This window comes from Paralichthys olivaceus, chromosome 13 (genome assembly GCF_024713975.1).
Source record: "Paralichthys olivaceus isolate ysfri-2021 chromosome 13, ASM2471397v2, whole genome shotgun sequence".
Taxonomy (NCBI): domain Eukaryota; kingdom Metazoa; phylum Chordata; class Actinopteri; order Pleuronectiformes; family Paralichthyidae; genus Paralichthys; species Paralichthys olivaceus.
The window spans coordinates 7,210,817-7,238,733 of NC_091105.1; the positions used below are offsets into that span (position 1 = coordinate 7,210,817).

General features: G+C 40.2%; 2 protein-coding genes across 5 annotated transcripts; both read right to left on the reverse strand.

Annotated features, from left to right (window-relative positions):
- Positions 1-1,211: 1,211 nt before the first annotated feature.
- LOC109633415 (probable ATP-dependent RNA helicase DDX6) lies at positions 1,212-9,312 on the reverse strand. Of its 2 annotated transcripts, none has more exons than XM_020093259.2 (13): positions 9,048-9,312; positions 7,390-8,246; positions 7,078-7,141; positions 6,811-6,915; positions 6,245-6,374; positions 5,757-5,903; positions 5,526-5,620; positions 5,287-5,409; positions 5,071-5,199; positions 4,543-4,723; positions 4,175-4,276; positions 3,838-4,053; positions 1,212-3,214 (listed from the first exon to the last, which is right to left on the reverse strand). In XM_020093259.2, the coding sequence occupies exons 2-12, from the start codon at positions 7,566-7,568 to the stop codon at positions 3,845-3,847; spliced, it is 1,464 nt and encodes a 487-aa protein (XP_019948818.1). In that variant the 5' UTR covers positions 7,569-8,246; positions 9,048-9,312; the 3' UTR covers positions 1,212-3,214; positions 3,838-3,844. The 2 variants fall into 2 exon arrangements, with proteins under 2 accessions (XP_019948818.1, XP_019948819.1); XM_020093260.2 differs by having other exon boundaries at positions 8,349-9,226.
- Positions 9,313-10,271: 959 nt separating this feature from the next.
- bcl3 (BCL3 transcription coactivator) lies at positions 10,272-27,507 on the reverse strand. 3 transcript variants are annotated; one of them, XM_020092539.2, is made up of 9 exons: positions 26,680-27,507; positions 25,822-25,942; positions 18,462-18,570; positions 13,446-13,647; positions 12,258-12,346; positions 12,077-12,154; positions 11,558-11,725; positions 10,997-11,090; positions 10,272-10,904 (listed from the first exon to the last, which is right to left on the reverse strand). In XM_020092539.2, the coding sequence occupies exons 1-9, from the start codon at positions 27,155-27,157 to the stop codon at positions 10,786-10,788; spliced, it is 1,458 nt and encodes a 485-aa protein (XP_019948098.1). In that variant the 5' UTR covers positions 27,158-27,507; the 3' UTR covers positions 10,272-10,785. The 3 variants fall into 3 exon arrangements, with proteins under 3 accessions (XP_019948098.1, XP_069393163.1, XP_069393164.1); XM_069537062.1 differs by having other exon boundaries at positions 11,548-11,725; positions 26,680-27,492; XM_069537063.1 differs by lacking the exon at positions 12,077-12,154 and having other exon boundaries at positions 26,680-27,492.
- Positions 27,508-27,917: the final 410 nt, after the last annotated feature.

The window sequence follows — 27,917 nt, forward strand, 5'->3', positions numbered from 1 at the left end:
TTTCTTTTCACATCAGCTGGTGGTCACTAACAACCCTAACTTCAACTGGTGGTTGGCATTAATTAGTGCGGTAGAACATACAAGGGATAGTCTCCATCTTGTCCTATGTTCTAAAAGGGGACAGTATTTGGTTTAAAGTAGGCATAGAGGTAATGATGTCTGATCTACTGAGCAAGCCACATGGTCTTTCATACAAGGCAGTAGCCTAAGAAAACCACAATTCATTCAATTTAGATGAAACACTAGGGAAAACATCACTTGGATAATTTTGTATAAAATTTCTGCCAATTGGATCCAGTTCACCTAAATCTTACACACTGGACCTTTAACAAGGGATTTAAAATAGATCTCTGACTCAGCTGACCCAATTTTCTTGGGCAGATAGTTCCAGAGTTTTGGGGCCCTCACAGCAAACGCTCTGTCCCCTTTAGTTTTTAATCTGGAATTTGGAACATATAAAAGTCCCCCACACAAGGATCATACCAGCTTTGTTCTGTGCGGTTCAAAAGTTTCATAATGGCACACCATTTATATATATATATATATATGTTAAGATTGTTACTTTAAAACAATATCCAGTTTTAGGAAGCAGTGACATGAAGTTAGCGGGATAAGAATCGACCTCAAACTTGAGTAGTGAGTAAGAACAGACAGGGATTTTATACTGACTGGTGCTCTAGTTTGTGCTTCATGTTCTCTGCTTCTTCAGGAAAAAGAGCCATGCACAAGTTTGTCTCTTTTTAGGTTTGGATTCATATCCGCCTGGGAGGCAAAACTCCCTTTGGAGCATCGATGGCCCCACAAATAATCCCTTGTGCTCATGAGTCTTGAGACAGATGGTATAGAGTCAGTCAGGGATTATATGGAGGGACAGAAACAACAAAATCCAAACTGTTGCAAGTTCTGCAAAATGCATTGAGAAACTACTTTTCAATAACCTTGAAAAACAGCGAACACTACGGGAGCGTGCAGTTTTCAAAGCAACAGGCGATCAACCCAAAAAACATTTGATTGAATTGATGATCTTAGTTTTTTTCTTCCCTTTACATTTTTTCATTGATACAAATAAATCTAAACAGTTTTGAAGAATTCAGTTTACCTTTATTGCCTAAAATGTCCTAATTCAGACCAATTCAATCACCATTTTCAAAGACTACGACAAACCAAGTGTAGACAAATAAAAAAATAATAAAAATGATAGAAACAGGAAATGTCAGTCAGTCAGACTTTATTTCATTTGAGGAGATGGCGCTGACATTAATCTCTTGTCGCTGCACAACAAAACATCTGGTCATCAAGTCATGAAAAGTATTCAATTCTCCACAATGCAGTGATGGGACAAAATGGTCATAACCTTGAAACCACTCCAAATCAAATTGTCTAATTTTTTTTTTCTATGACATGTATAGATTTAAGCGTAGCCTGCCCATTGGCTTAATAACTGAGGGAAAAATCTATCAACAGCACTGCCAGACATGAAGAAAGTTAAAACCAATTGCTACTTGGAAAATGTGTCGCTCCTTCCCCTGCTGATGCTTGGTACTACAATGGCCAGCCAAAGATGCAACATGCACGGCCGCTGGAAATTATGAGATGATGCTATAAATCAAAGTCAAAGGTTGTAATATTTCAAACAAGAGCAGCCCTAGTTTGTCTTATCTGATATAAATCCGTTCAAATCCTACTTTTAAAAAAGGTGATAAACTAGCAAGGAACTGTTTTATCGACAATAAAAAGCTGAGGACATGAGAAGGGACAGGGTAGAAGTTTGACATTGGACTAAGGCACTTTGTATGGGAGAGTGGACAAAAGAAGATTCAAAATGTTTACTAAGGCGCATCATCTTGTCATGTTTATTACCGATAACCTCAAGTCCTAAAAATAAGCTTCCGTGCTATGGCTTCTAAAAAGAAAGGGAGATTATTCACAATTACGCACTGACTAATTGTCACTATTGGGTCTGTGCTTTTACAAAATGCTTTACAATGTCACAGACAATACAAAGTTATCTCTGAATACCTTAAGTCAGCAGTAAACGTCTGAATATAAAAGCAAGAGCACCACAGTTGCCCTCTTTGAAACATCCTTTTCAACAAAGTGGTCATTTTGGCTTCTGAAGCTGTTGATATTCAAACTTAAGTAATTGTTAATCTCTTCTTCCATCTTTGGTTCCATTCTAAAGGATGTGATCCTAGTTAAACCAAGGATGTGTGTTCAATCTGTTTTATTTTACAGCTGCTTTCTCAAGTCTCAAAAAATGTATTTGATAAAAACGAATAAGCAATAGGAATGATCACCATAGCTACAAAAATGACAACATTCAATGGCCACCTTATAAGATTTTACTGCTTTTAATGCAAATGTCCTTTCAGGCATTCACATGACAGCAACTCAATGCTTAAAAGCATGTAGACATTGTGACAGTTTGACAGACAGTTTGAAATGTTTACAGGTTCCGACTAAACTTCACAATGGGGAAGAAACTTAATCCAGGTGACTGTGGAATGATTGTTGGTGCTGTTCTGCTGTGATTTGCCAACATGTGCATCCCTACATGGCCAGTCTACCCATCCTCTGATTGCTATTTCCATCAGGACAACATCCTGCTGATAAGTCTTCTCCAAAGGCCTATACAGTCTAAAAAGCTAACTATCTGTATAGAAGGACCTTTGAGATGAGCTGACCAATCTGCAGCAACTGCGTGATGCCATCATGTCACCATGAGGTAGTCTCTTTTAGGAATGTTTCCAGCACCTGGTCGAAATGACGCGAAAAAGGAATTCTGTCTGCTGTGGTACAGAGGATCTGATTAAATGGCTTTACGTGCAGTTTTTCTTTAAACCATATGCTCAAAAGGCACATCATAGCAATGTGTAGTTAAACTGTACAGAGGGGATATCGCCTGAGTACTAGACTTTCAGATCACCTTTGGTTTCATATTCAGTCTTAAAGAAAAGCACAAAAAGAATTAGTTTATAAGAGTATATAAGAGTGTCTGTACAGTGACTGTCTTTGGCAGTGTGGCAGAAAGTTAAAGTGGCAGTTTTCAAAGGGGGAGGGAGCAATTCACCTGCATGCGCACTGACAAGACCGGAGTTTTCTATGAACTCAAATTAGAAATGAAAAGAAGTATTGACTAGACCATTTTGATTGCAAAGTGGGGAATAGAAACCTTCACTTGGGAGTCTTGTGAATGCCAGGTGTCTCGTTTCTCCTGAAAAACAAAACCACAGCAGCCAAGTTAGAATTTCTGATGGAAACAACGTGAACAAGTCACTACTTCAGCAAACCCTGCAGAGCTGACAGCTGGCTGTGTGTGTTGATCAGCTCTGTACAAATCTATGTTGACTGCGGCTGTGCAGCCTGAGGAGGACAACGCTTAAGCCTTCCACCTTTAAATCCTGTAAAACTTCAGTTAATCTGCTTGTTGGAAGAGGATACTGTCCAGTAGTAAGGTGGCTAGAATTTGCTCCTCTTCAAGCTAGACAGTTCAAATGTTTTCAGTGTTATGAATACAGTGTGTTCTACTGCAATCACCAACTGTGGAATTCAAAGGTTGTACTTCTATCTGTGTGATAACTCAACTATTTAAACATAGAATATGCTTTCACCTACATTTTGCTAGACTGTAAGTTGACTAAACCAATACATCAACTGACAACATAACGCTGGGCAGTGAATAAACAACAAGACAGTGTCCCCTCCTGATTGGCCACACCTTAACACCCAGGGCTTAGCATTAGGAGGACAAATGCAAATGCATCTGTAGTGTGACCTGTGTTGAAAAGTGTGAAGACGATCAATAAAGCATGTTTCTCTTTGTTTATAAAAACTGACCTTTCATTCAGGCTTCTCCAAGTTCATTGTTTTTGGCTTTCCCATCGCCTTCATCATCTGGGTCAACAGAGTGAAACTCTGCCACATACAGGCTCTTATCAATGCAGCTGGGGATGGGCTTGATGTCAGTAACTAGTTGATCCTCTATTGTTTTCAGGTTGTTGCGGTCATCTATAGTTATGAGATTGATGGCCAGACCCAAGTGACCAAAACGCCCTGAGAGCAAAAACACAGTACATGCATTACATTGTGTTACTTACTGAATCAGCACGTTTAGTAAATATAAACAAAATCTATTGTTAAGATTGTGACAATCTATAAATAGGTTCATGTTCACCTGATCTGCCGATGCGATGCAGGTAGGTTTCTGCATTTTTGGGGAAGTCGAAGTTGATGACCACGTTTACTGCCTGGATGTCAATTCCCCGAGTGAAAAGGTCTACAAGGACAGAAGTGTTTTGGTCATCCAGCTAACTATTACAACCAAAATCAGAACCAGGGTTTATTGGAAAGGAGGTTTACATGTACAATACATTTGCTGTGGTGTTCTGGGCAGGCATAAATATAAACATAGGAAACTATTTCAAATATATAAACATTAAACACTAGAAAAAGAATTGTGCCATGTGGTGTAAACACTAGGAAAGGACTGTGCAATATGAGCAGTATGGTATTTACAATTAATGTAAAACTCTTTTCACTTACCTGTGCAGACCAAGTTTCTGCACAATCCATTCCTGAAGTCATGGAACACACGGTTCCTGTACTCCTGCATCATCTTTGCATGAATGTAGAAGCATGAATAGCCCAGCTGGGTGATTTTCTTTGCCAGAAGTTCAACCCTTTGGACGGAGTTACAGAAGATGATCGACTGATTGATCTGAAGCTGAAATAGAACAAACATATACATTAATTAGTGAAGAAATAAACTGTTTTAATTGTATTTTTTTAATTTGTATCTATTTAGTCTCAGATATCCTGTGGCCCAACCTAAGCTACGGTTTCTAAAATGGATGGCCACCCAGCAGGTTGTACTAACCATGCAGTTCATTACCTTATTGTATAAGACTTTTCACATATCCTGTTTTATTTAATTTTGAATTAAAAAAAATCTGTATCATTGCTGTAGTTTCTATTAAAAAAAAGCACAATATACCAGTGCCTTAATAAACTACACTGAAAATGAGGATTTTTTTTCTAAACCTCTTGGTATGGTCTGCACTGAACACTCACCTTAGAGAAAAGCGTGTTGAGACAGTGAACCTTTTGTCTTTCAGTCACATAGGCATAGTACTGGGTGATGCCCTTCAAGGTGAGCTCTTCCATCAGGTTGATCTCGTAAGGCTTCTGCAGGTGTTTGTTCTGGACAAGAAATGTACAGTGTACTGTGAAAAGTAAACAAGATATTTGAATTGTACCTTTTAGGAGATGTGTTGTTTAAGTTCTCACCATGAATGTTTGCACACTGACGGGGAAAGTGGCAGAGTAAAGCAGGATCTGACGGTTCTTTGGCAAGAAGCTGATAATATCTTCAATCAGGACAACAAAGTCCTGGGACAGCAACTTATCAGCCTGAATGAAACCATATTTTAAGAAAGAGAGTCAAAAAGGGGTGGGGTGCTGACCAACTTCAGGAACATAGTCAACAACACTGAGAAGTGAATTCAGGAATAGAGAGCCAGACTCACCTCGTCCATCACCATCATTTGAGTCTTATCCACAATGGCCACACCCTTCTTGATCAGGTCTAGGATCCTGCCTGGTGTAGCGATCACTACGTGCACTATTATGATTGGAGGAGACTCAAAGTCATCATGTGAATGTGACAAGATAAAACCAAACCAAGTGCGTAATATTACAAAAATTCTAAATTGATTTTTTTTATTTATCCTATTGAATATTAATGGTAGGACAACTACCTGTCTCCTCAAGACGCATGATGTCATCCCTCAAGTTGGTGCCACCCGTGGTAGCCATAACCTTGACCCCTCCCAGGTGCTTGCTGAGCTGAATGCTGATCTGGCTCATCTGCAGGGCCAACTCTCTTGTCGGCACCATTACCATGGCTGGATTGAGACAAAAATGGCAAGGGCTGATGAAATGCAAGGGCGGATGAGATGCATGGAGAAATTGAAATGAAGTGATGGTCATAAAAGATAAAAATGTCTTCATAGATTTAGACCAAACACCCCAAATAAATATGTCAGACTAGAGCAGTGATCATGGTGTTGCAAAGATTATTTGTGGAGAGCAACAGAATCGAACACTGACCTAAGGCTTTCCTTCCAATACTTTTTAGAAGTAATACTGTTTTTTTGGTTAATCAATATAATATTTTTTTTTAAGTACAGCCACCAAAGTCGAGATCACATCTGAGCACCATCAGACAGGGTCAGCAGGAACTCACCCTGGATGTGATCCTTCCTCAGGTCTATCCTCTCCAGCATTGGGATAAGGTAGGCTCCGCTTTTTCCTGTGCCATTCTTGGCCCGAGCCAAAATGTCTCTGCCTGACAAAGCGATGGGGATGCTTTCCTCCTATTTGCAGAAAGACAAAACTCAATCAGTACGACTGGTAGGGTTCACAGGATGTGACGAGAGGGAAAAAAGGCAAATAATTGTTAATGATAAACATGCAAAAGACTCCTGATCCTTGAGAATTCAAAATAGGGCTGCAAGTGACACTAAATATCACAATTTGTGCAACAGGTGAGGACATCTCTTACAGCTCTTAAATATTTCTCGATGTGTCAGTTCTTCTGGATTATAACTATAACATCTGATGTAAAAACTCTGGATTAATTTGAGTAAACATGCACCAATCCAAGTTACAAGGTGAACTGGATAATCTAAAGTTTCAAACATGAGCTAAACATACAAAGCATTGTTTCTTGGGTTTTAGTGAGCAGAATCAAAATCAAGCTCAGTTTACATTAAAAAGAGGTTGAGAGTTAGTTCAAATGGCTTAATTTACCTGGATAGGGGAGGGTTTCTCCCATCCCATCTCAAAGATTCCCATTAGAAGTTCACGCTTTAGGCAGTAGTCTTCAAATTCATTTCCCTTAGTTGATGTCACATCCTGGGAGAAACAGAGCAGTTTAACAGGGTGCAGAGGCTGATGTGGCAGCATACATTCACTGAGTCTAAAACATTTGGTATTCCAAAAAAAGTGCTGCAGAGTTATGAACAGTGAATCTGAATAATTATGTCCATTTGATATCTATGATCTTTTACACCTTACCGAAGTTCTCAACCTGGTGTCTTTGGGGGGAAGCTCCAGGCACCTCTTCCAGTCATCCCCAAACCTAATTGTAAGAATTTGCAGTCAAATGTAAGAAAACAAAATAACAGGCAGACTACAGAGGGCTCTGAAATAGAATAACAGAGGATTTTGTCAGGATTTTGTCATTATTTATATATATATAGATATAGATATATATCTAGATATATATATCTATATATATATATATATTCCCAAATCAAAAGCTACAAAAGTGATCAGCATATTTCTTCCAATATGAAATTAAGAGTGTATGTAGATACAGTATCTTACTTGATGCCCCCACTGCTCTGAGGAAAGCTGCTCCTTTTCATGGGGTCGCTGGACTGTTGGGCAGCTGCAAGCAGTCCTGATTGTTGTCCAGCTGGCCTTGTCTGTCCTCTGAACTGCCCATTGGCTGCTTTGTTCAATCCAATCATTGTTCCAGGGTTTGCTGTTCTTGCTGTAGCCATGGTTTTGATTTTCCTCACAGTTTGTAAAATGTATATTTGTCTCTATTTCACTTGTGTGTTGCTTAATGCACCCGTGTGTAAAAAAAAAAAGAAGTAAAAGCTGAAAAAAATTAAAAAGATTTTCTCGTATCTTTTCGATTCAAAAGAATGTTCCGTGTACACAATCTGACATTCAGACCTCTTGTAAAGAAGTCTGCGTAAGAATTCTGTCTATTTACAAGACAACTCTCCAAAAAAGGGAGAAATTAACATTCATAAGAATAAATAAATCAAATACGTGACCAAAACATAAACCCTATTTTTCTTTCGAAATGTTTTTTTTTTCTCTGAGTACTTTTATCCCTGCTGTAATGAAAATGGTGAACTCTATGTATCATTCATGTATCTTGGCATTTTAAGTCCAAGTGCTGTGTTTATACATTCACAATGGTCAAAATGAACGTTGTTTGTCACGTCTTAAACTTATATGATTTGCCCCTTTGACATCAAGAGGTCTTCACAAGTGTTCGCTGGAGCTTAATACTGGCTCAAAAAGTCACTCCAGGCACTCTTTTCTTGAACATCGAGAGTCTGCTGTGGTTTTCTTGTCCTCGTTTCCTTTACTTCTGCAGAAACAGCGGAGGTGGCAATCTGCAAAGTGCTGTGAGAATTGCCGATCAACAAGAAAATCCAGGTTACCTGTCAAGACAACAAACAATGGCGGGTGGTCAACTTTGAACTTTGAAAGTGAGCAACAATAGCTTCTGTTATGTAAAACGTATTGGAAGATCAATTACATACGTTTCAGGAGCGAGCACTTTGCAGTTTTACACACAGAGAGAACACGTATGATAAATCCAGAACAACTGAACACGACCTTAAATAGATAACAGCTGATAACCTCACTATGTAATCCAAGCTAAAAACAAACCACGTGGTGGAAATGATGCGGCCAGTAGCCTGATTTTAACATTAAATCTCAGGTTAACGACTTTGCCACTGCGGCTTTGTTGTGATGCTAAGGACGTGAGCTAAACCAAAGCTAACTTGAACTGCCGAGCTAACAATCAACTGACGAAACGAGTTTGAAATGAAATTGAGTTTGCAACTGGGCTTGAAATTGCGAAACGTAAACGTAAACCACCAGGATATTGTACCGTGCAGCTCTTATTCCACGCACACTTCACCGATCGTGGCAGATTTAACTTGTAAGAAGTTAAGTAACAGCGTTAAAACTTTAAGAATAGCAACGTGGCTTTAACCGTGCAGCTAACATGCTAACGTTGTGTCTTCCTGTTTCTGTTTGAGAGAGCGGCTGCCATTTAACGTGCCCACAGAGAACAGGGGAGACGCGTGTGTGGAGTAAACCCGCATTTGCGACAACTTCTCAGCTCCCACATGTTGCTTCAAAACTTTTATTCAACCGGACACAAACTAAGTTACCGTAGCTAAGTTAGCTTAGCCGCTGCTAATCGATGCGCTCGAGAAATGAGACTTTACCCCGTCGGAGAACGATGCACGCTTCACTTTGCCGCAGTCACCCGAGGTCTCCTCTGCGGTGTCGGTGATCAGCGATGTATCGGCGTTTTAGTTAAGTTTCATAAACAACTCGTAGTTTGGCGAAATCCAGTCTTTTGTCTCGTCTTTCAGGATATCGACAATTCAACATGGCCGCGCTCGATTTGTGGGCGGGTTGTTTGCCTCAAATGAAACTGCGGCGGACCAATCACAGGCCCGCTTTCAACCCGCACAAAACAGGGTCAATGAGGGACAAGATGACAAAAACAATAAATCCATCCAGAGGAAGAACAACTTCAGTGATTATCACAACACTTTATATTTCTGTATTCGTGTCCCAATGCTTTGTGATACGAAACTTGATTCTAAGTGTTTCCTAATATTTGCTTTTTTAAACTTGTTTCCTAGTGTTTGCTTTTTGTGTAAACCACCTTGTAACCATGTTTTCTTTACAGCCTTCTGGTGGCCAGACTTCCATCTCACGGCAGTTTACTTCTTCTTGACCTATTTTGACTTTTTATTATTCCTTTGCTCTTGTGTTTGACTGTTTTGTGAACTACTGGATGCCTTAATTTCCCTCAGGATCAATAAACTATCTATCTATCTATCTATCTATCTATCTATCTATCTATCTATCTATCTATCTATGTAACTACTGTACCACCAATAAGAGCATATCAAAGGCTACACAATATATCTCCAACTAATCTATGTCGGATATTGAAAACAAATGTTAATTCTGCAACAATAAACAAAAATCTTTGACACTTATTTTTACAATTCAATGTGGCATTTTAAAGATGAGAATAACAACATTGGCTTCATTGTAAACTCAATCATTCCTGAGAGTAAATTTTACATACACAAATGTAGAATATAAATACACCTGATTTCACAGGATTTCTCGAAGAAATATTTGAAATAATATTAAGTTATAAAGTTACAAAAAGTGTCTAAATGTACGATGAGCGATAAGAATCCGTTTTCCCCCTTTTTCTTTCTCTTTGTAATACTATTGAATATAATCTTTAGCCATAATGTATGTATGTACTGTTTTATTTTTATATGCTATAATTATATAAAATGTGTGTATTTATTCCTCCACATAATTTAACTGTAACTTCACTTTAAATGTTTTTTCTGTGCTGCGCACATATCAGCAATGTCTGTTTATATATAAATTAATTTGTTAAAAAAGACAAAAAGTGAATCTCATAGAAACTTTTATATAAAAAAATATCTACAGCTTTTCTCACTGATAAACAACACACACACACCTAGAGGCACATACGCACACAGACATAAAAAGTTCAGGGGGCATAAGATTTTAAACATGACAGAAAGAAAAGATTGACTGTGCAATATTTGTCAACTAACATTGTTGAGCCTAACAATAAGACTTAAAATACCAAATGAAAAATCTGCAGCAGTTTGTAAGTGACCAGTTCTCTCACTGTCAATAGGAGAGTGTCCACTACAGCAGCTGGATGAGATGTCCACACATCAAGGCTGAAGAAGAGCATCGACCTAAGATCATCTCTTGTCATGAAGTCCAGGAAAAGAAGGCCAGTTTGTGGAGAAGTCTCATTTCACGTGCCGATCAGTCTTCTCATTTGGCTGCACTTTCCCCTGCTCTGTCCTCTCGGGCACTGAAGTCTGATTGCGTATTTGATTGTCTGCGTAGAGGTAGTTGCAAGTTGCAGTGGGCCATAACTTTGAGCTAGTAAAATGGAAATACAGGCATAGATGGAGTCTTTGGTGAGTGGGATGTGCTACGATGAGGCGTGTGTGGCATACTCGAAGGTGAACACCCGCGACTCTGGCAGGGAGAGGGGGACCCTTAAAGGAGAGGCAGAGAAAACATATTAAATACTTCTATTTCACTGATTTATGAAGGTCCTCATGCGAGTTACTGCGTGGATGCCCCTCACCGTTTTCCGACAAGTTGCTCCCATGTGGCGACACCGACACATAGTGCGGTTCTCTTATGAGCTTGGAGCCTCTCCCTCGTAACACATCTGCAATCTGGAAAATATTTGAAGTCTGTTACACCCTTGTGTGCATGACCTAAGGTGAGGGTCTCAGCGATCTACTAAAATAAGTTAACAGCAATATAACACTGGTAGGAAAGATAAACAGTGCACCATTCAGGTCTTGCCTCTAGAGGGAAGAATACACACATTTACTTGACATTTTTGGCTGCTCTCTTCCTGTGCCCTCCAGACCAGAGCTGAGTCAACCAGACTTTGAAATTGATTACTTTTGTTGTTGAGATAACTAAAGTAAACACAAAATGAATGGGATTTTCCCGTCATGAGGAAACAGTGTGTGATTGAAAGTTTGGACATTTACAAGTTAACCACCAATCTGGTAACCTCATTCGGGGATTCACTGCTCTCTGAATTGTCCTGAAGCAGCAACTCGCAATCATAAAAAAGCTGAAAACAAATAATACAGTAGGAATGGATCATTAGTGTGTTACCCTCACTCACTTTCTTGTTCTTGGCCACCATCACCGCTGTGTCGTTGTGGTAGTTCTTGAGGCTGCTGTCGGCTCCACTCTTCAGCAGCAGCCGAACCGTGTCCACCTGACCTCGGCCACAGGCGCCGTGCAAGGCCGTGTTCCCACTGTATGACTGGCTGTTGACATCACAGCCATTCTGCCACAGAAAAACAAAAGAGGGTTACAGGGATGTTATTAACAAAGAAAACCACCGACAGATACTGCTGTGCAAAGAAAGTGGAAAAAAAAGATAAAGCCATGCAGAAAAGATTATTATGTCCATACAATACAACTTTAAACTCTGTTCTATCTATCTATTCTGTCCACGTACGTTACATCTTGAAGCTCTGTGAATAAACCCATATCCAATGAGACATTTTTGAAGGTCTTATATGACAGCTAGAAAAAATGATTAATGCTAAAGTGTGTATGCAGCTGACGAGCTGGAACCTGACTGATCAAATACAGCCGAGTCACAACCCTTTGTCTCCCCACACACCCTCATTACCTCAATGAGGAAGTGGACCATGTCTACGTTATTGTTCTCAACTGCATGCATGAGAGGACTCTGGCCACTTTTGATGTCCTGATAAAAAAGAAAACCACCACAGGGAAAAAAAATCAGTGAACACCAAGACGCTAAATCTGATATTTGTGATGTTGTGAGACTAAGTCATTGCTGAACTAACCATTGCATTGATGTCACCTCCTGCGTCCAGCAGCATTCTGGCTAAATCTTTGTGGCCCTGCAGCACAGCCAGATGGAGGGGGCTCAAACCTGGGAACAAAACAGTAACTGAGTTTAACACTGAGCAAATATGTTCACACACTTTGACATTAACCTCTATACATGTTTCCTGTACTCTCAGTATGACCCCAAATAGGTAAAAGGGTTTACAGCATTTTTTGTAAAATACAAAAATTGGGGGATTTCTGTGGGTTTGAACATTGTTGGAAACATTTTGAATAATGTAAAGTCGACAAAATATATGTAACTGTAACTTTCATAGGTCTGGTTTAAATGAAGATTTGTGACATATATCTTTAAATGATAGTAACACGATTGGAGAGGTTTTGTCGATAAGCAGAAGACTCAGTTCTTACCATTTTACTTCATTATTCTTTGGACTTAAACCAACTGCCCAAGAGCAGTTTTGGAGAGACATAAGAAAATACTAGTACAAATCTTATTATTATCAAAACTGCTGGACATAAAAGCTAAATAAAGTCTTGCCTGGGCATGAGCTCTCGGATCTTTTATGGCAGAGGGGAGAGTTTGCTGTTCACTTGACGTAGTTTTGTGTTATGAGCTCTGATCCCTACCTACAAACTCCTGGAAATTACAGATAATAGTAAGAAGAGCCTGTGTATCTTAGGGGCTTTACGCCATCATCAAGACGTGGATGTTCTGTTTTCTGTGCCGGCAGATGTTACTGTTGCGACCTGACATGATGACACTAAACTGACACCAAACCACAGAGGCCCTCACCCAAAACATCCAACCTCACCCCCTGAACAAGGGTACATACATATCCCTCAGTGAACTCTCCTGTACTGACACCAGAGGTAGTCTATGTGTTAAACAGATATGATATCATTAGATAGGGATGTTAATATCTTAGCTACTACTTTTGTCATAGCACTCTGGTTATTAAGTTGATTAATGAACTGATGATGATTTATTTAACACACAATTCTTCTATTTCTTTAATCTAAATGTATTAAATTTGCTTTATTTAATAATGGTTTTGGCATTTATTCATCCAATTAGTCATAGGAAAATCACTGAAGAGGAAATGGTGTCAAACAAACTTGAGCATTAATCAGGTTAAATGGTTTAATGAGAGGAGCTAAGAGCCGATCTTACCACAACTCACCTTCATAATTTCTGATCTCCAAACACATGGGGGACGAGGAGTGAGAGAGCACGACAGAGAGACATTCACGCTGCTTGTATTCACAGCAGAGGTGGATTGCTGTTTGGCCGTTACGGTCCAAGGCCGCGGGGTCGGCTCCCGCTTTCAACAAAACATCCACCATCTCTACCTGCTGGGTGATCACTGCCAGGTGAAGAGGAGTCTGGAACAAGAGCGAAAGGACACTTTAGACAAACCAGAGTATTTCAGCTCCATGACCATAAAAAGCAATACACAGCCTCTCAAAGGAGCTTTATTTTTCACACTGCAGCGCACACTAGATGGCATTCAGAGAGTGTGAACCCCCAACTGATGCTGAACAATACGCCCTCTCTCTGCGGTCTTCAAAGAAATCATTCCTCTCTTGCAATTTGATATTAATAGATTTTATCTCTGTGTAGATGCCACTGTTTTTTGAAACAGTATTAGTGTCATTGTTAATAACTATAAACTCTCACAGTGGAAATCCCAGATCCTCACTAATACCAAACGTAATAATTTGCTGTTTTTTTTGTTGACAATCTCCAAGTTGTAACTCAATCAAAGGAATGCACTTAGATTTCAGGAAATAAATGTATTTGCTCTCTGGTGAGTATGAGGCTATAAGGAGACAATTAGCTTAGCTTAAAAGTTTTCCTGTAAAAAAAAAACAGGAAGAGTTTTATTTATTTGTTACATATTTGATAATTATTTATTTTTCAAACGATTTTTCAAACGATCCAACAGGTTGAACACATTGGAATAATCACACTATATATGATTAAAGCAAATTTTGTTGAGAAAAGGCTATATTAAACCTTGATGGCTTTTAAAACTAAATGTTCTTTGTGAGGGAAGAAAAGAGTGGGAAAAAAATGAGAAACATATTTTCACAACTTATTGCATGTTACTCTTCATTTTGAAAATGGGAATTGCATGCAGAAGTACTGCATGTTAAACTAGTTCTAATAAACACCTGAGACAAACTATATGTCAACATAAGGATGTGCCTACCAGAGCCTCTTAAACTAACAAATTAACACAGCATTTCTTTAATTCGTCCATAAACTAAAGTGTAAAAATAACACGCACCATTTTGCACGATTTCATAGGGGAAGTGCAAAATACCAGTAAGTATAGATGGGGAAGAGTGAGATTAATTCTGGTAAAGGCCTCCTTTCTTCTCAACCTGTTGTACAGGTTAAAGGTCAGAGACTCAATAAAACAAAGCCTGAAAGAACAGCCAACGCCTCAAATGAATAAACAAGAAACCACTTCCGTTAAGATTATTATTATTACACATCAGAAGGCAATGAGACACAGGTTCACTCATGTTATTGGCCTTTTCCCACATGTATACAATCACGCCTAATCCTTACAAGCTGATCATAGTTGTCAACAATTAAGACAATGCACATAAAGTCTGTGTCACAGATGAAACCTTTGCATCATATATCAAAGAACAGCAGCAGCCCCATGAGACTGTGGTTCATTTAAAATGAGGACAAACCTGTTCTGAGACACAAACAGTAAAATGAAAGGAAATGCAAATGTTTCCTGGGTGCTTGCCTGGATGAATGATGAAGCACTGATTTAAATCACTTGAGCAATCTAGGATGTTCCTTTGGGTGAGGTCAGCGTGTATCATCCTGTTGATAATTGAATCAGGTTGGGGGCAGCGCTGCAGCAGCTCGCTGTTCATTTCAGAAATACATTTGTTGGGTCATAAATGAAGTTTCCTGTAACCTGAAATGTTTAGTTGCTATTCAAGTTGGACAATAAAATCAGGAATAAGGAACAGATTGCTGTTCTAGGTTTCATTTTTACTGTTTCTGTGTGTGTGTGTGTGTGTGTGTGTGTGTGTGTGTGTATGCAGGAGGTTTGTTCCAGTAAAGACTATTAAGCCTAGTCAGGCAGTGGAATTCCTTCAGTGTGTCAATGACAGTCTACCTCCCTTCAGCTCCTGTTTCCCTGAATCCTGTGAGTCACATACATGTTTACCGATTAGACAACACACACACGCACGCACACACTCCCCTGTGAAATTTGCATTTATCAAACTCCCTTTCACTGTTAAACAAACATTTCTGAAAGCAGCCATAACACTATTTTATCCCCATACAGCATGAAGAAACTCTTGTGATTTTATCCTCTTGAATCATTCCCAGAACTACCTTCCACACTAATGCCTTTTAAGGCCTTTTAAAACAGACCTCTCAGCGTTGGCAAGGTCTAGCAGTGGCTTCCTGTAAAGGATTTCAAAGTGACTAAAACAAAAATCCAGCAAAGATAAGAGGAAGGGCGGGAAAAGAGCAGAGCGGGTGGCAGGGTGGAGAAATGGAGGAATGAGGAAGAAGCAGAAGCGTCAGAGGGGAGTATATTGGGGAAAGACAGGATAATAAGGGAAAATCCCTTCTCTTTCCCTCATGTCTGTCCTCACACACATGCATTCCTGCAAAATGAGTAGAGCAACATGAATATGGAGAGATGAGAGGAGAAGAAAAGAGAAGAGACGAGAGGAGGTTTCTGGGTAGCTCCGGGCTGCAGCCAGTGACAAACACAAAGGAAGGTGGACGGCTGCAGCGTGAAGAGACAAAGATTTTTCTTTTGCATTGAACCCTTGGGGATAAAGACACTCCTGTTGCACAAATAAATATCACACGCTCTTACGTCAGCAGTGTTGACTGTTGCTCTGATAACATCAGTCGGTTGATCTGTAACGATTAAAAACCCAGAATTCTCTTGAGACATACGCAGTGACGGATATGAAAAGAAAAAAAAAGTATGGTAGTGACGGATAGAGAGACAACGAGAGAGAGAGAGAGAGAGAGAGAGAGAGAGAGAGAGAGAGAGAGAGATGTGAAGGAAGGGAAAGTCCCTAGAAATTACCCTCAGAACCTCAGCTCAAGGTATGTTGAGAAACAGCACAGAGCGAGGGGAAGGGGGGGGGGTGTCATGTGACTTCTCAGAATAAGGATAGAAGCACAAACATGCGCAGATGTGTCACTCATGAATAGACACTCCTTCAAAGGCAAACATAGTAAAAAAATAAATGTAATTGCATCCCATCAACATGCACATAAACAAACAGAGAGAATGAATATGAATGTCAATGACTCTATATTGAATTTGGACATGTATAGCAATGTCAGTGAAGAAGACACAGATCATCTCCTGCATTGTAAAAGCACTTCAGTGGATGTGTTTAATCTAAAGCACATGATCATCGGCACATGATAAAGTGTGGGTGGCCCCAGGGGACTCAGTTCCAAAACCCCACTGATGTCACTGCCACACACTCTACCATCAGCTGTGCAGCAAGAAATTGACAACTAGCGTATTTTTGTGTTGCTGAACCAACTGCATGACCAGTTTGGGAGTATCAAACAGCTGAGCTCATACCGTCATCGTACTTCAAATCAAGCGCTGCACTATTGTTCACTTACGGTACTGATAGTAACACTCTGTCAAAAAGTTCCATATGCAAACCACAGAAACTCAGGACTTGTCATTGATATTGGAAAAGTGGTATTTTAATTTTGCTTTATGTTTTGGGAAGTTAGCTGGTGCCAGAAAATGCACCCGGGGCCATGTGAAGAAAAAAAAAAAAAAGTTTTGCAAAATAGAGTTCCCTGCATGGCCTCGTTTTAATAAGTGCATTCTTTATGCCTCTTCGTGTTCACTTCGAAACCACACAATCTGGTAGGCAAATTATTCTGATAGGACCTCTGCCTGAAAATCTCCCTTTTTGGTTCTAACTGCATATAGCTGTTATGTGTGAAAAGAGTTTGTGTGCGCGTGTGTATGTGTGTGTGTGTGTGTGTGTGTGTGTGTGTGTGTGCGTGTGTGAGATACAGGATATCGCAAAACCCATACCGACAGGCCTCATGCTATGAGGAAAGACAACAACTGATGATACTACCAGCATTATTTCTGGTAAGCGGGCCCGTGGTGTCCTGTGTGGTGTGAAACCCCAGCCTTGAGAAATAACTTCTACGCGACTCAGGTGCTTTTCTCTGCTGAAGGATGAAAGAGAGAAACGCTGGCAGCCTGCAGAGGAAGAGTGTGAGGAGGTGGAGACAACAGAGGGGAGGAGAATATGGAAGCGTTGGCTTAAGGCCAGTGGCTGGGACAGCCCTGGATTGGGAAACGCTTGAGACAATTCTTTGTACACACACTACAGTAAAGTACGCTGCAGCTAATCCCTCATATCAAGGTTAGTTTGTATATAAGGGCACAGTCTGGTATTTTATAATCACCTCAGTGAAAGTTCATTGGGTCAATAAATGTCATGTTAAATAGCCAGCGACAAATAATTGTCAGAAAATAAAGAACAAATAACAACGGGGAATCCTATTCAAGTCTTTTAATTTTCTTCAGTTCATATGTTTTCAGTTAAGGTCAAGCTACAGGTTATGAGTGAGGAGTCACACTTTGCACAGCTTGATCTGGGCTCTCTTGCTTAACAATGGTGAATTCTATTTGCACAAACCCTGAAAAATCCCTGTAGAGAAAATGAGCACTAGAAAACCATGTACACAATAAAAGAGAACCCTGGAAATCACTTGCGGTCCTTCCCAGCATGGGCATGGCAGTGGCTATTAGCAAGCACAGGTGGAGAAACCAGGAAGGGTGAATTCCACCACGTAACCATAAACCGTCCATGACTGGAAGAGTATGCAATAATCATGCAAGGCAAGGAGGAAATCAAGACACTTCCTCTTTCACTCTTTTCCATATCACTGCTATCAGAGGGGTGAGGCAGGGGATTGTGACCCACATCACACCTGACTCTCTCATCATGTTACACTGACTGATGCTGAGACCTCTGTTGTATGTGTTATAAAACAGAAATGAAACATCTGAAAACATCAGACACAAATCTTTATGTGTGTCTGATTGTTTCCACATGGGAAAGGAAGACGGAAGATTGCATGAAATGTCAATGCATGTTTTCATACATATGAAATGTGGTGCATGTCACACTGTTTGTTTTACCTGACGGAGGTTGTTGTAGATATCGAGGCCTCTGCGAGCCCACAACAGGAGATGGATGAGTGTACAGACGATGGCCAGCTCCCCCTGCACCACAGCTATATGGAGAGCTCTGTGACGAATACAAAAAACAACACATGAAGAACTTTACACTAAAAGCTGGAACATGAATGATTTCAAAACAAATGAATAATGAGAACTTCAGAAGTTACGCTGAAATAATCTCTACACTAATACAACATTTTAGTTCAGTGCTATTTTGTGATGTGAGTGTAAATGTGTTTTTTCATCAGAGTTATAGTTCAAGCAAGTCAATCAAGTCTCAATCTGTGAACTGTTCAAGCAAGTGAACTGCATCATGACTGCAGGGTTGGTCAAATATTCAGCTTAAAGCAATAGTTTGACCTTTTGGGAAATATTTCATAGTCGTAGTAATAAAAATAAACTTGATTCCTATTGCACATTTCAATACCAGACTTACAAGGTGCTTCACAAGATGAATTATAAGTAAAAAAGATGGCGAATCCTGGAAAAGCCCGATGAATCAATCCATTAAACATAAGAGTACATCTCGCAGCCAGTTTGCATTAAGACTAGAAACAGCTAACCAGGCTATTTTGAAGGTAATAAAAGCAACCTATAAGATTGTGTTTACATTAGACTATTTCTCATTGATGAAAGACCTTGTGGTTATACAGAGGTTATGTGCCAGACTATTTCTACAACTTGTACCTGTACCTTTTTTAAAAAATATATTTTTGGGCTTTTGTGCCTTTAATGACAGTATAGTGAAGGAGAGACAGGAAGCAGGGAGCAGAGAGAGGGGAATGACATGCAGTAAGGGGCCGCCCGATGTGGATTCGAACCGGGGCCCACTGCAGCGAGGACTGTAGCCTCTGCACATGGGGTGCCGGCACAACCCACTACGTAAAATTATCTGATGTGTTGTCTGATGTTGTGAATGCACTTACATGATTGCTTCAATTTTTGTGCAATGACAATAAGACTAGTTCAGTTCTAGTTTTGAGATGCCACTAGTAAGGGGGTTTGTCACCTTTGGACAGAGCGAGCCAGTCTGGCTATCCCCTTCTTCTAATTCTTTATGCAAAGCTAAACTAACTGACGATGAAACTATAACTATTAACTACAGATGTTATCCTTAAAATGGGCTGAAAATGGGCTGAAAATGAAACCTGTGAAGGACTTAAAATGTCTTTGTAATCAGAGCAGCAAATTCCACTTCATCGAAATGACCTGACGGTTGTACCGAGGAGCTCCACAGATGTCAGACATGACTCACATGTATTCTTATCACACCCTTATCAAGACTAAAGGGGAAACCACTATCTGTGGTCTCTCAGTGAAGCGAAAGAACAAAGTTAGGCCAAAGTGTAGGACAGGGAAGAGCAGGAAACTGCAGCGGTCTATGCTGTAGAAGACACCATAGCAGTTCTCACATGTTTTTTTTGGTTTTTCTCATGCTGTCAGGAGAAGCAGCTTCCAGTAACAGCCAGACTGGTTTATGTCACTTCCTGTTGCTGGTAACAATGGCAGCACTCTTTCTCCTCTATCTGTGCTGTGAAATCCAGCCATTAAGCTGTATGGGTTTTTGACAGGGGGCTTTCTGTAGGTTTACTAATTCAGCTTCATCCTTTGGACGAGGCATTATCAGACAAAGTGTATAACCGTGCAACAGGAAACACGGAACACTTCTTAAGAATGAATTGAAAGTTACCCGGCATAGAATCTGAGTTCTCACAATGACAAAAACACTTGCACCACTTCCCTTCAGCTCGGTCTCCTACTGACACAGAGTCATTAAGAAATAATGATTTCCTGCAAAAAAACATTTCAATTAAAAACCTCAGAGACACGTAAACATATGACACTAATGTACATATGAAAACTTAACATCTCATCAGAAATGCTGTGTTCAATGTACCCAGCTTCATACCTTATTAGTGTTTTACTGCAGGCTGTTACAGTATCAAATTACTCTAATAATATCTTCCTACCACATAATAGCATCTCACTTAATCTATGTATTCCTTACGAAACATCTTTGACAACTTACAGGTGGCGTGTGTGAACAGAATATGACCTGTGGTATCTTAAACTGAAGGATCAAGCAGGTGCAAACACACTCTCAGTGGTGGCAGGAAAAAAAGAACCCTATGTATGTTTTTGTATATAATTAAACAGTAACACAACATGCTAAAAAAAGAAATGCACTTTTAAAGTTGTCTGTGCGTATATACCTGCATAATGCATGAGCGAGCATGGAGATCAGCTCTACAGTAGAAAGCTTAAATGTGGCAGTGCAAGAGGTTAGGACCTGCGACTGCAATAAGCAATCAGATGATTTGCTCCTGACATCAGAACAAAAAGCAGAACGGATTGTCTCTGTTCCTGTAACTGAGCTCACAGTGAGTAAATGGGTATCGAGAGAGATCCCATCCTCCTATTTACTGTACATACTATCAGCTACCAGCCAAGAAAAGTGTTTTTAGAGGTGATATTTAAATGCTCTGATGAACAGAAGCCAAACGCCTGCTGCAGTTTGACACTGTGAATAACAACTGAATCAGAGCTCATGAACTCTCGAAGCATTGAAGTTTGTGATCAACGTATGACTTTATATATCGCCATTAAGTTGTTCTGCATCTCCATCTCTTGTACTCTTTTTTATCTGCATCCATCTCTCTCTTTTTCTCTTCACATGAAACTGTACTTTTTCTAGTTCCTGGAAGTGGGGCAGACCACAGCCCCAGATAACCTCAGGCATAGAGGCACTGACGCAGGCAGGAGTCCCGAGCTTGCCACATTAACACAGTCAGTCTCAGTGTGAGCGTATGTTTGTGTGTGAGAGTGAACACAGACTGAAAAGAAAGAAAAGAGAGAAGGCATAGAGATAAGGCAGTGTGCGTGTGGTATCCTGTTTGGTATGGAGGGTGAGGGCACAGCCAAACTGTATGATGGGACTGAAGCCTACATATCATGTGGTCTGCGGACCAGCTGCGACGGGATGATGTGTGTGTGTGTGTGTGTGTGTGTGTGTGTGAATAGTAAACAAAAGAGAAGCAGACACGCACCACAGTCCACTTCACAGCTGACGTCCCATTGTGAATTCTCGAAGAACAATGGGACTTCCAAACTTTCCTGAGGTGGCATTTTTTATCGATACTCTCAGTCAAAAGGTTTATAACTGAGTGTGTGTGTATAGTCCATATGAAGACTATGTATGGAGACGCCTCCCATTGTGGCAAACTGAAGCCAAAATATACCGGCTACAGTTGCAGCCATTTTGTGCTTTTTACATAATTTAGAGCTTGAGTTTGTGAAGTAGTGATCGTGAGGTGGAGCCGGGGTATCGAGGTTCCACCAATATGCAGGTTTGACCAATAGCTAGTCAGTCTCAGCTGTCAATTATGACAATCATGCCATTTTTGTGGCATCAAATAATAATAATTAGAATCAAATTTACCACAAAAGTTTATTAAACGTGTGCTTTGATATTTTGTTTTGGTCTGTGCTCCATCCACTAACATGGAGGAAGCAGGGTTTATGATCTATCCTGCAGTCAGCCACAGGGGGGTGATCAAGATTATTTGGTTTTACTTTTGGGGTGCTGGCATGTCGTCCATCTTTATTTATAGACTATGGTGTAAGCCCCTATGATGCTCTTATAGTTTTTTATATTAATGTTTGTATTGGAGTTGATGATAAACAGAAAACATCACATCAGCATTGTCCACATGTGACTCAGGCTCATAAATCCAGCCACAAATCTCATTATTAGTTTTAACTTGCATTAATGTTGGTACAATCTGAAATGTCACAAGAAACTGATGTAGAGAATGAATCCTTATGAAATCGGTGATCACTTAACTTTTCATTTATTATACACATTTATGTCCCGATAATGAGGAATTTTATTTTATTAATTTTTCTATTCCGTCAACCTCAGCTGAACTTTCTGTTTAGTTCCCATTAGCAGATGCTAATATACTATTCTAAGATGGTGTACATGGTAAAAAAAAACATCTAAACTCAGCATTATGGCACAACTCTTAGCCTGTTGCCACACAGACGTTAGTATTTAGTTCAAAGCATGTGCTGTGCCTAAGAATACAGTGTGTGTGTGTGTGTGTGTGTGTGTGTGTGTGTGTGTGTGTGTGTGTGTGTGTGTGTGTGTGTGTGGTTGTACCCTTTATTGTTATTTTAGTTTCCTCTCACAAACACAAGCACTGGCTCAGTGCAGAATCCAAATACTGTAAAAGTATTTTGTGCATGTCAGTTGTAACATTATCTTGGTCTGCAAGGCGTTGTATTAAGTATTTGCAAACTCTACATAAAATCCTATGACTTCAGGTAAATCCACTGACTGACGGGAAACGTGTGCATTTGTTTGTAGGAGCTTTAAGGTAAAAAAAAAAGTCTGTACATGAGGCGTTTAAATGAAATATTGGGAGAACCAAGTGGCACGACATAGAAAAGCAGAGCGAGAGCGAGATGAAGTTGATAGAAAGAAAGCGGTAAATGAGGAAGTAAGAAGCGGATGTTTGGGTTTTTTGAGCCCATTCATTTAAAAACACAGAGAAGAAAAGAGACAGACACCTGAGAAAAACCACAGTCATTTTTTTAAAAAGTTAGCATTCACTGGTTTTCCCGAAACTAACGTGCTCAGAGGCGCTGAGAACAGACGATGCACTGACATTGACGTAAGAGCTCGACATCACTCATTAGACATACAAACACACACACACACACACACACTCATATACATACAGTGTGAGAGAGTACGGGGGGCTGAGAGTGTTTCTTTCTGCAGAATTCACACAACGAAAACCACAATCAGCAAGGTACCACACAACCGAACAAGGTCTCAGCTTCATTACACAGCAGCAACATTTTTGAGAAGTCTCTCCTGCGCAGGTTTGTTGCATTGTGTGAATGTGAAGATAATAATAATGATAATAAACATTATTTCTATAGCACCTTACAAGGAGTTAAAGGTGCTTTCCAGCATAAAATACAGGGGAGAAGTTGACATATCATAGAAAAATGTAGACAATACTCAGTAATGCAACAAAACAAAAACAGACAACAAACAATAAAACAATGAACAAAATTATAAAAATGCCAGAGTGACGTTGAGCCAAAACTATAAAAGTGTGATCTCCCATTAGATCGTGGGACTTCAACAGTGTTTGATTATCCAAGAGGTCAAAACTTCTAGAATATAAAAGGGAGCCGAACCATGAAGTGCCAGTGTGATCAGCTGGGACTGGAAAGATGTTTTCTCTACGTCAAGTGTCAGTAAGAAGTGTGCCGTCTGTAGACTGCATCATTTAGGCAGGTGAATAACGAACTGCAGTCGTCCTGTGTCAGCTTGAATTTGAGAATAATATTCATTGCAGGTTTTGTGCCCGCCATGCAAATGTATGTTACATATCTGCAAGAGTGTCAGCAATTTATTATGCAGGTAAACATGAAAAATAAAATCAAGGTTGGCTGCACTGTTATACCAGCCATAGAAATACACACCTATATTGGTGCACATTTAAAAATAATTTCCTTTGTGTCAGTGGCAGACATGTCGCAGTGATTCCCTGAAGTAAATATAATAATAAGCTGTTGTGATATATCATAGGACTTATGTCTCTGCTTAATGTTGTTCATCACGAGTTTGTTTTCAATGGATGAAAATTATTTATTTTTTAAACCGAATCCATTTGATTCGTGGACATGCAACGATTTCAGTCACTTGACTGTGTGTAGTCACATGACTGTGTGTGTGTGTGTGTGTGTGTGTGTGTGTGTGTCCTTGTGTCAGTTTGTCGTTACTGCGTGGGCGGGTGTTGAACCTTTAGACAAAGTAAAGTAACCATGCATTAAAGTTTAATATTTGCATTCATGTGGTCTCAACACCTTAAGAGACAAGTCAACTGAAAATTATAAATTGCACGTGCATGCAACAGATTTTATCTGACAGCTCAGATGCAACTGTCGCCGCTTCCAGGTTAATATGTTACATTACATTCTCCATCGCCACTTTGTGAATCATTCCTGATCTACACTACACCAGTTTCCCAATAGAAAAGAAATGTGTTGCGAACGAGAAGGTTCAGTGACTGTACCTGTTCAATATCATGACAGTGAAGCTGAGCTATCATCACAGACGTCTCATAAACCGCAACCAGGTTGTGTAAAGTCAGATTGTTTATGTATTTATGAGGTCAAGCCGGTGTTGTTTCAGTCCAGCCCAGTGAGTCACATGTTGTGACTTGTTATTTTATGTGACCATTCCACTTTCACTTTGGTTTCCCCTTGTGCAGGGAGCCAATATGATGAAATGTCTGACACTGGCTGGTAAGGAGCTATGAAATCTCAGAGGTCTTCTGCTAGCAGTTTTTAACAACTTCAGGAGGAAGAGGTGTAACTGTTAAAATGACCAGTGGAGATATTCTCTTTAACTGCCTCAGTTTCAGTGTCTCCACATGCTGACCCTTGAATATCTTAATCATTAATCAAACTCTATGCTGCAGAAAAGGCTGATTAGTTTATACAAAGATACATGAGATAAATCAGCAAACACACATAAACTATGTGTGGAAACTTTATGATTGAAAATTTGACAGAACCCTTCAGGATAGAGTATTGTTACGTTTTCACCCCTGTCCGTTTGGTTAGTATATGCAAAAACTAATGGATCGATTACCATGAAACTTTTTGGAACGATGCAGTATAGGTTCAGGGAAGAACCAAAGATATTTTGGTGTGGATCTGGATCAGCGAGGGTGTTTTCAGCCTTTCATCTTCTTTTCATAGAGAGTGATTCATCTTGATGAAAGAAAATCAATCATGTTTCTGCAATTGTAGATTCAAAATAAAAAATTGAATCTGGTGAATTCCAATGTGGACATAAGGGGACTGTCGGGCAGTGTAATAAACCTTATATCTATCAATTCTGCACCTTAACATTGTCCTTTCCTTCTAACATTAAACTTGAATTGAGTGTAACTTTTATGCTCAGCAAGATAAGAACTGATGAGTCATCATTTCCAAGAAGTTAGGAATATTTTGGATATCAAACTTTAAATCATTGTTTTCTGCCTCATCATGAATAGTTCATCACAAGTTTAAGGTCTTGGTCTGTACAGGGGGACATAAGATGTCTGTCTGCTCTCAACACAATGAATCAACACAATGAATCACAATGACTCTTCTCAATCTGATAGAAAGCTCATCTGATGGATGGATGGATGGATGGATGAATGATTCACTTAGAACATGACACATACATGATGGACTGAATGACCAAATTTTCAACCTAAGCCACTTTTGAAAAATATGAACATACGTGTCTCCATCTTCATCTTGATGTGTAGCCAGAGCGATGCTAGCCAGCAGGTTGTCTCTTTGGTGAGCCAGCGGGTGGTCGGGCTCCAGTACTGTGGGTAAGTAGTACACTGGGTAATGACCTGAGCATGAAAGGAAACAGAGAGACAGACATGTAAGGTTGAGAACAGAGGAAACAGAAACAGAAAAAGCAGCATTTGCTGATGCATAGAAAATGAATAAGACTGATGTCGTATACAAGTTATTTTTTCTAATAATGAAGTGTGCAACTCTTAATGTTGGTTTTTGTATGCATACTATTCACTGGGTTAACTGGATAAGTAACTTTCAGCCTACTCCTCTTCACAGGGCCTGAGTGAAGAGGAGTAGGCTGGAGAAGATGCTGACTGGACACTTTGCCATTGATTCAGCTGTGGCTGCTGGATCAGCTGAGATTGTGACGCCTTTGTCTTCCACTTTTCGACATCATAGTGGCCAAAAAAATGTGGAGGGGGGGGGTGCTGTGTGCTGTTATTGCATGAGTCAACACATCAGCAGCATTAGGGTAGAACCACTAATCCATTTTTTAGAGTCCCACAGGTTGTTGAAACCTAAACTGTCTCTCTAATGTATGTGAATTTACCGCACATCATAATTTTGGCCATGCAAAGTAATTGTTTCTTAAAACAACAGGAATGTCAACTTCAAATTATCCCAGAAATCACTGCAAATAATTCACGTGTGCGTTTTGGTACAACTTTACGCATGGAATAAAAAACATTACTTGGTGGTTGACAAGTTTTAAATAAACTTTAAAGGCTAACAATAAGAAACAGTTCAAAGATATTGTGTCTAAAAGCTTGGATGTAGAAATACTCACTGTAATTAATCGGATGCAAAAGGCGCATGTGGCATTTCTCTGCACTCTGCCTCGTTTCTTCACTTGCTGCTGCAGCGACTCTGTGTTCATCCAAACGACCGGGCAAACTCTCCCGAAAAACCGAGTCCGTTTCCACCACAGGGGAGACGCGCCCTCCGCTCTCTGCAGGAGCCGCTGACTGAGTCTGGGTCTCCGGCTCCACTAGAATCGGCCGTTTCCGAAAAGGAAGTTTTAGGGAGGAATTGTCTGCTGGTCGTTTGCGAGCAGCTGCGATGTCCACGCTCCTGACGGTGGTAGAGCAGCGTGTTTCCAAGCTGCTCGTCCCCGTGCACGCAGGGGGAGCGGGCGAGCGTCCCTGCAGTCCGCAATCCGGAGTCCGGGACCCGGCGCCCCCGCGCTCTCTGTTGGTGGTGCGCAGATCCAGCGGCGCTGTGGCAACCGATTGGTGGTGACCGTTCATGGTCATGATCCTCGGCATCAACCGGTGGTGAAGCACTCAAGGTGCGAAGAGGTCTCAGGTGAGCGCGACTGAAGAGACGCCCAGTGACAGTTATGGGATCAGTCCATCCAGAGTGGCACAACCGTGCGCAATTCCCTGCTCCATTAAACCAAATGGTCAAAGCATCACCCTGTTTCCTTTTGTGTCACTGGTGTGTTCACATCCACTGATTCACTATGCTTCAGTTTTATTTTCGAAGAAGAGCCAATGGCAGTTTGGTGCAGATTGCGCGTGTCCTGTAACGCACCTATGGTAACATCTGCAGGTAGAGATCTGCAGCTGCGCTCATCACTGTGACGCTTTGACTTTAAACCGAAACAAAGTCACTGTCGCACTCTAATTATGCTGAGTGAGGCAGGAAAAGAGAAAGCACCGATTTGAATTCATCATAATATCTGCGTTTCCGATTTATCTGACATTTTACTGTTTTTCAAAAAGACGTGCTGAATTTCTCAAGAAACTTTAGGAGGGAAGATGCAGCTGAAGTGCAAATCAACAGAATATGTTTTAAAAATAGCTTTAAATGTGGGTCACTGTTTTTTTTTTTTTTTAGCTGCTACACCAACTGCGTTTTTATGCACGATTAACTTCTTAACATCTACATATGAATTCACAGTGGATTTGTTCAGATGTTTTTTTTATTTCAACAGGTGCTTAGCTTTTAACAGTTATTAGATTTGGTGCCAATTCAAACTTTTATTCTCAAACTTAAAGACAACTAAGATTATACAGCAGGAAC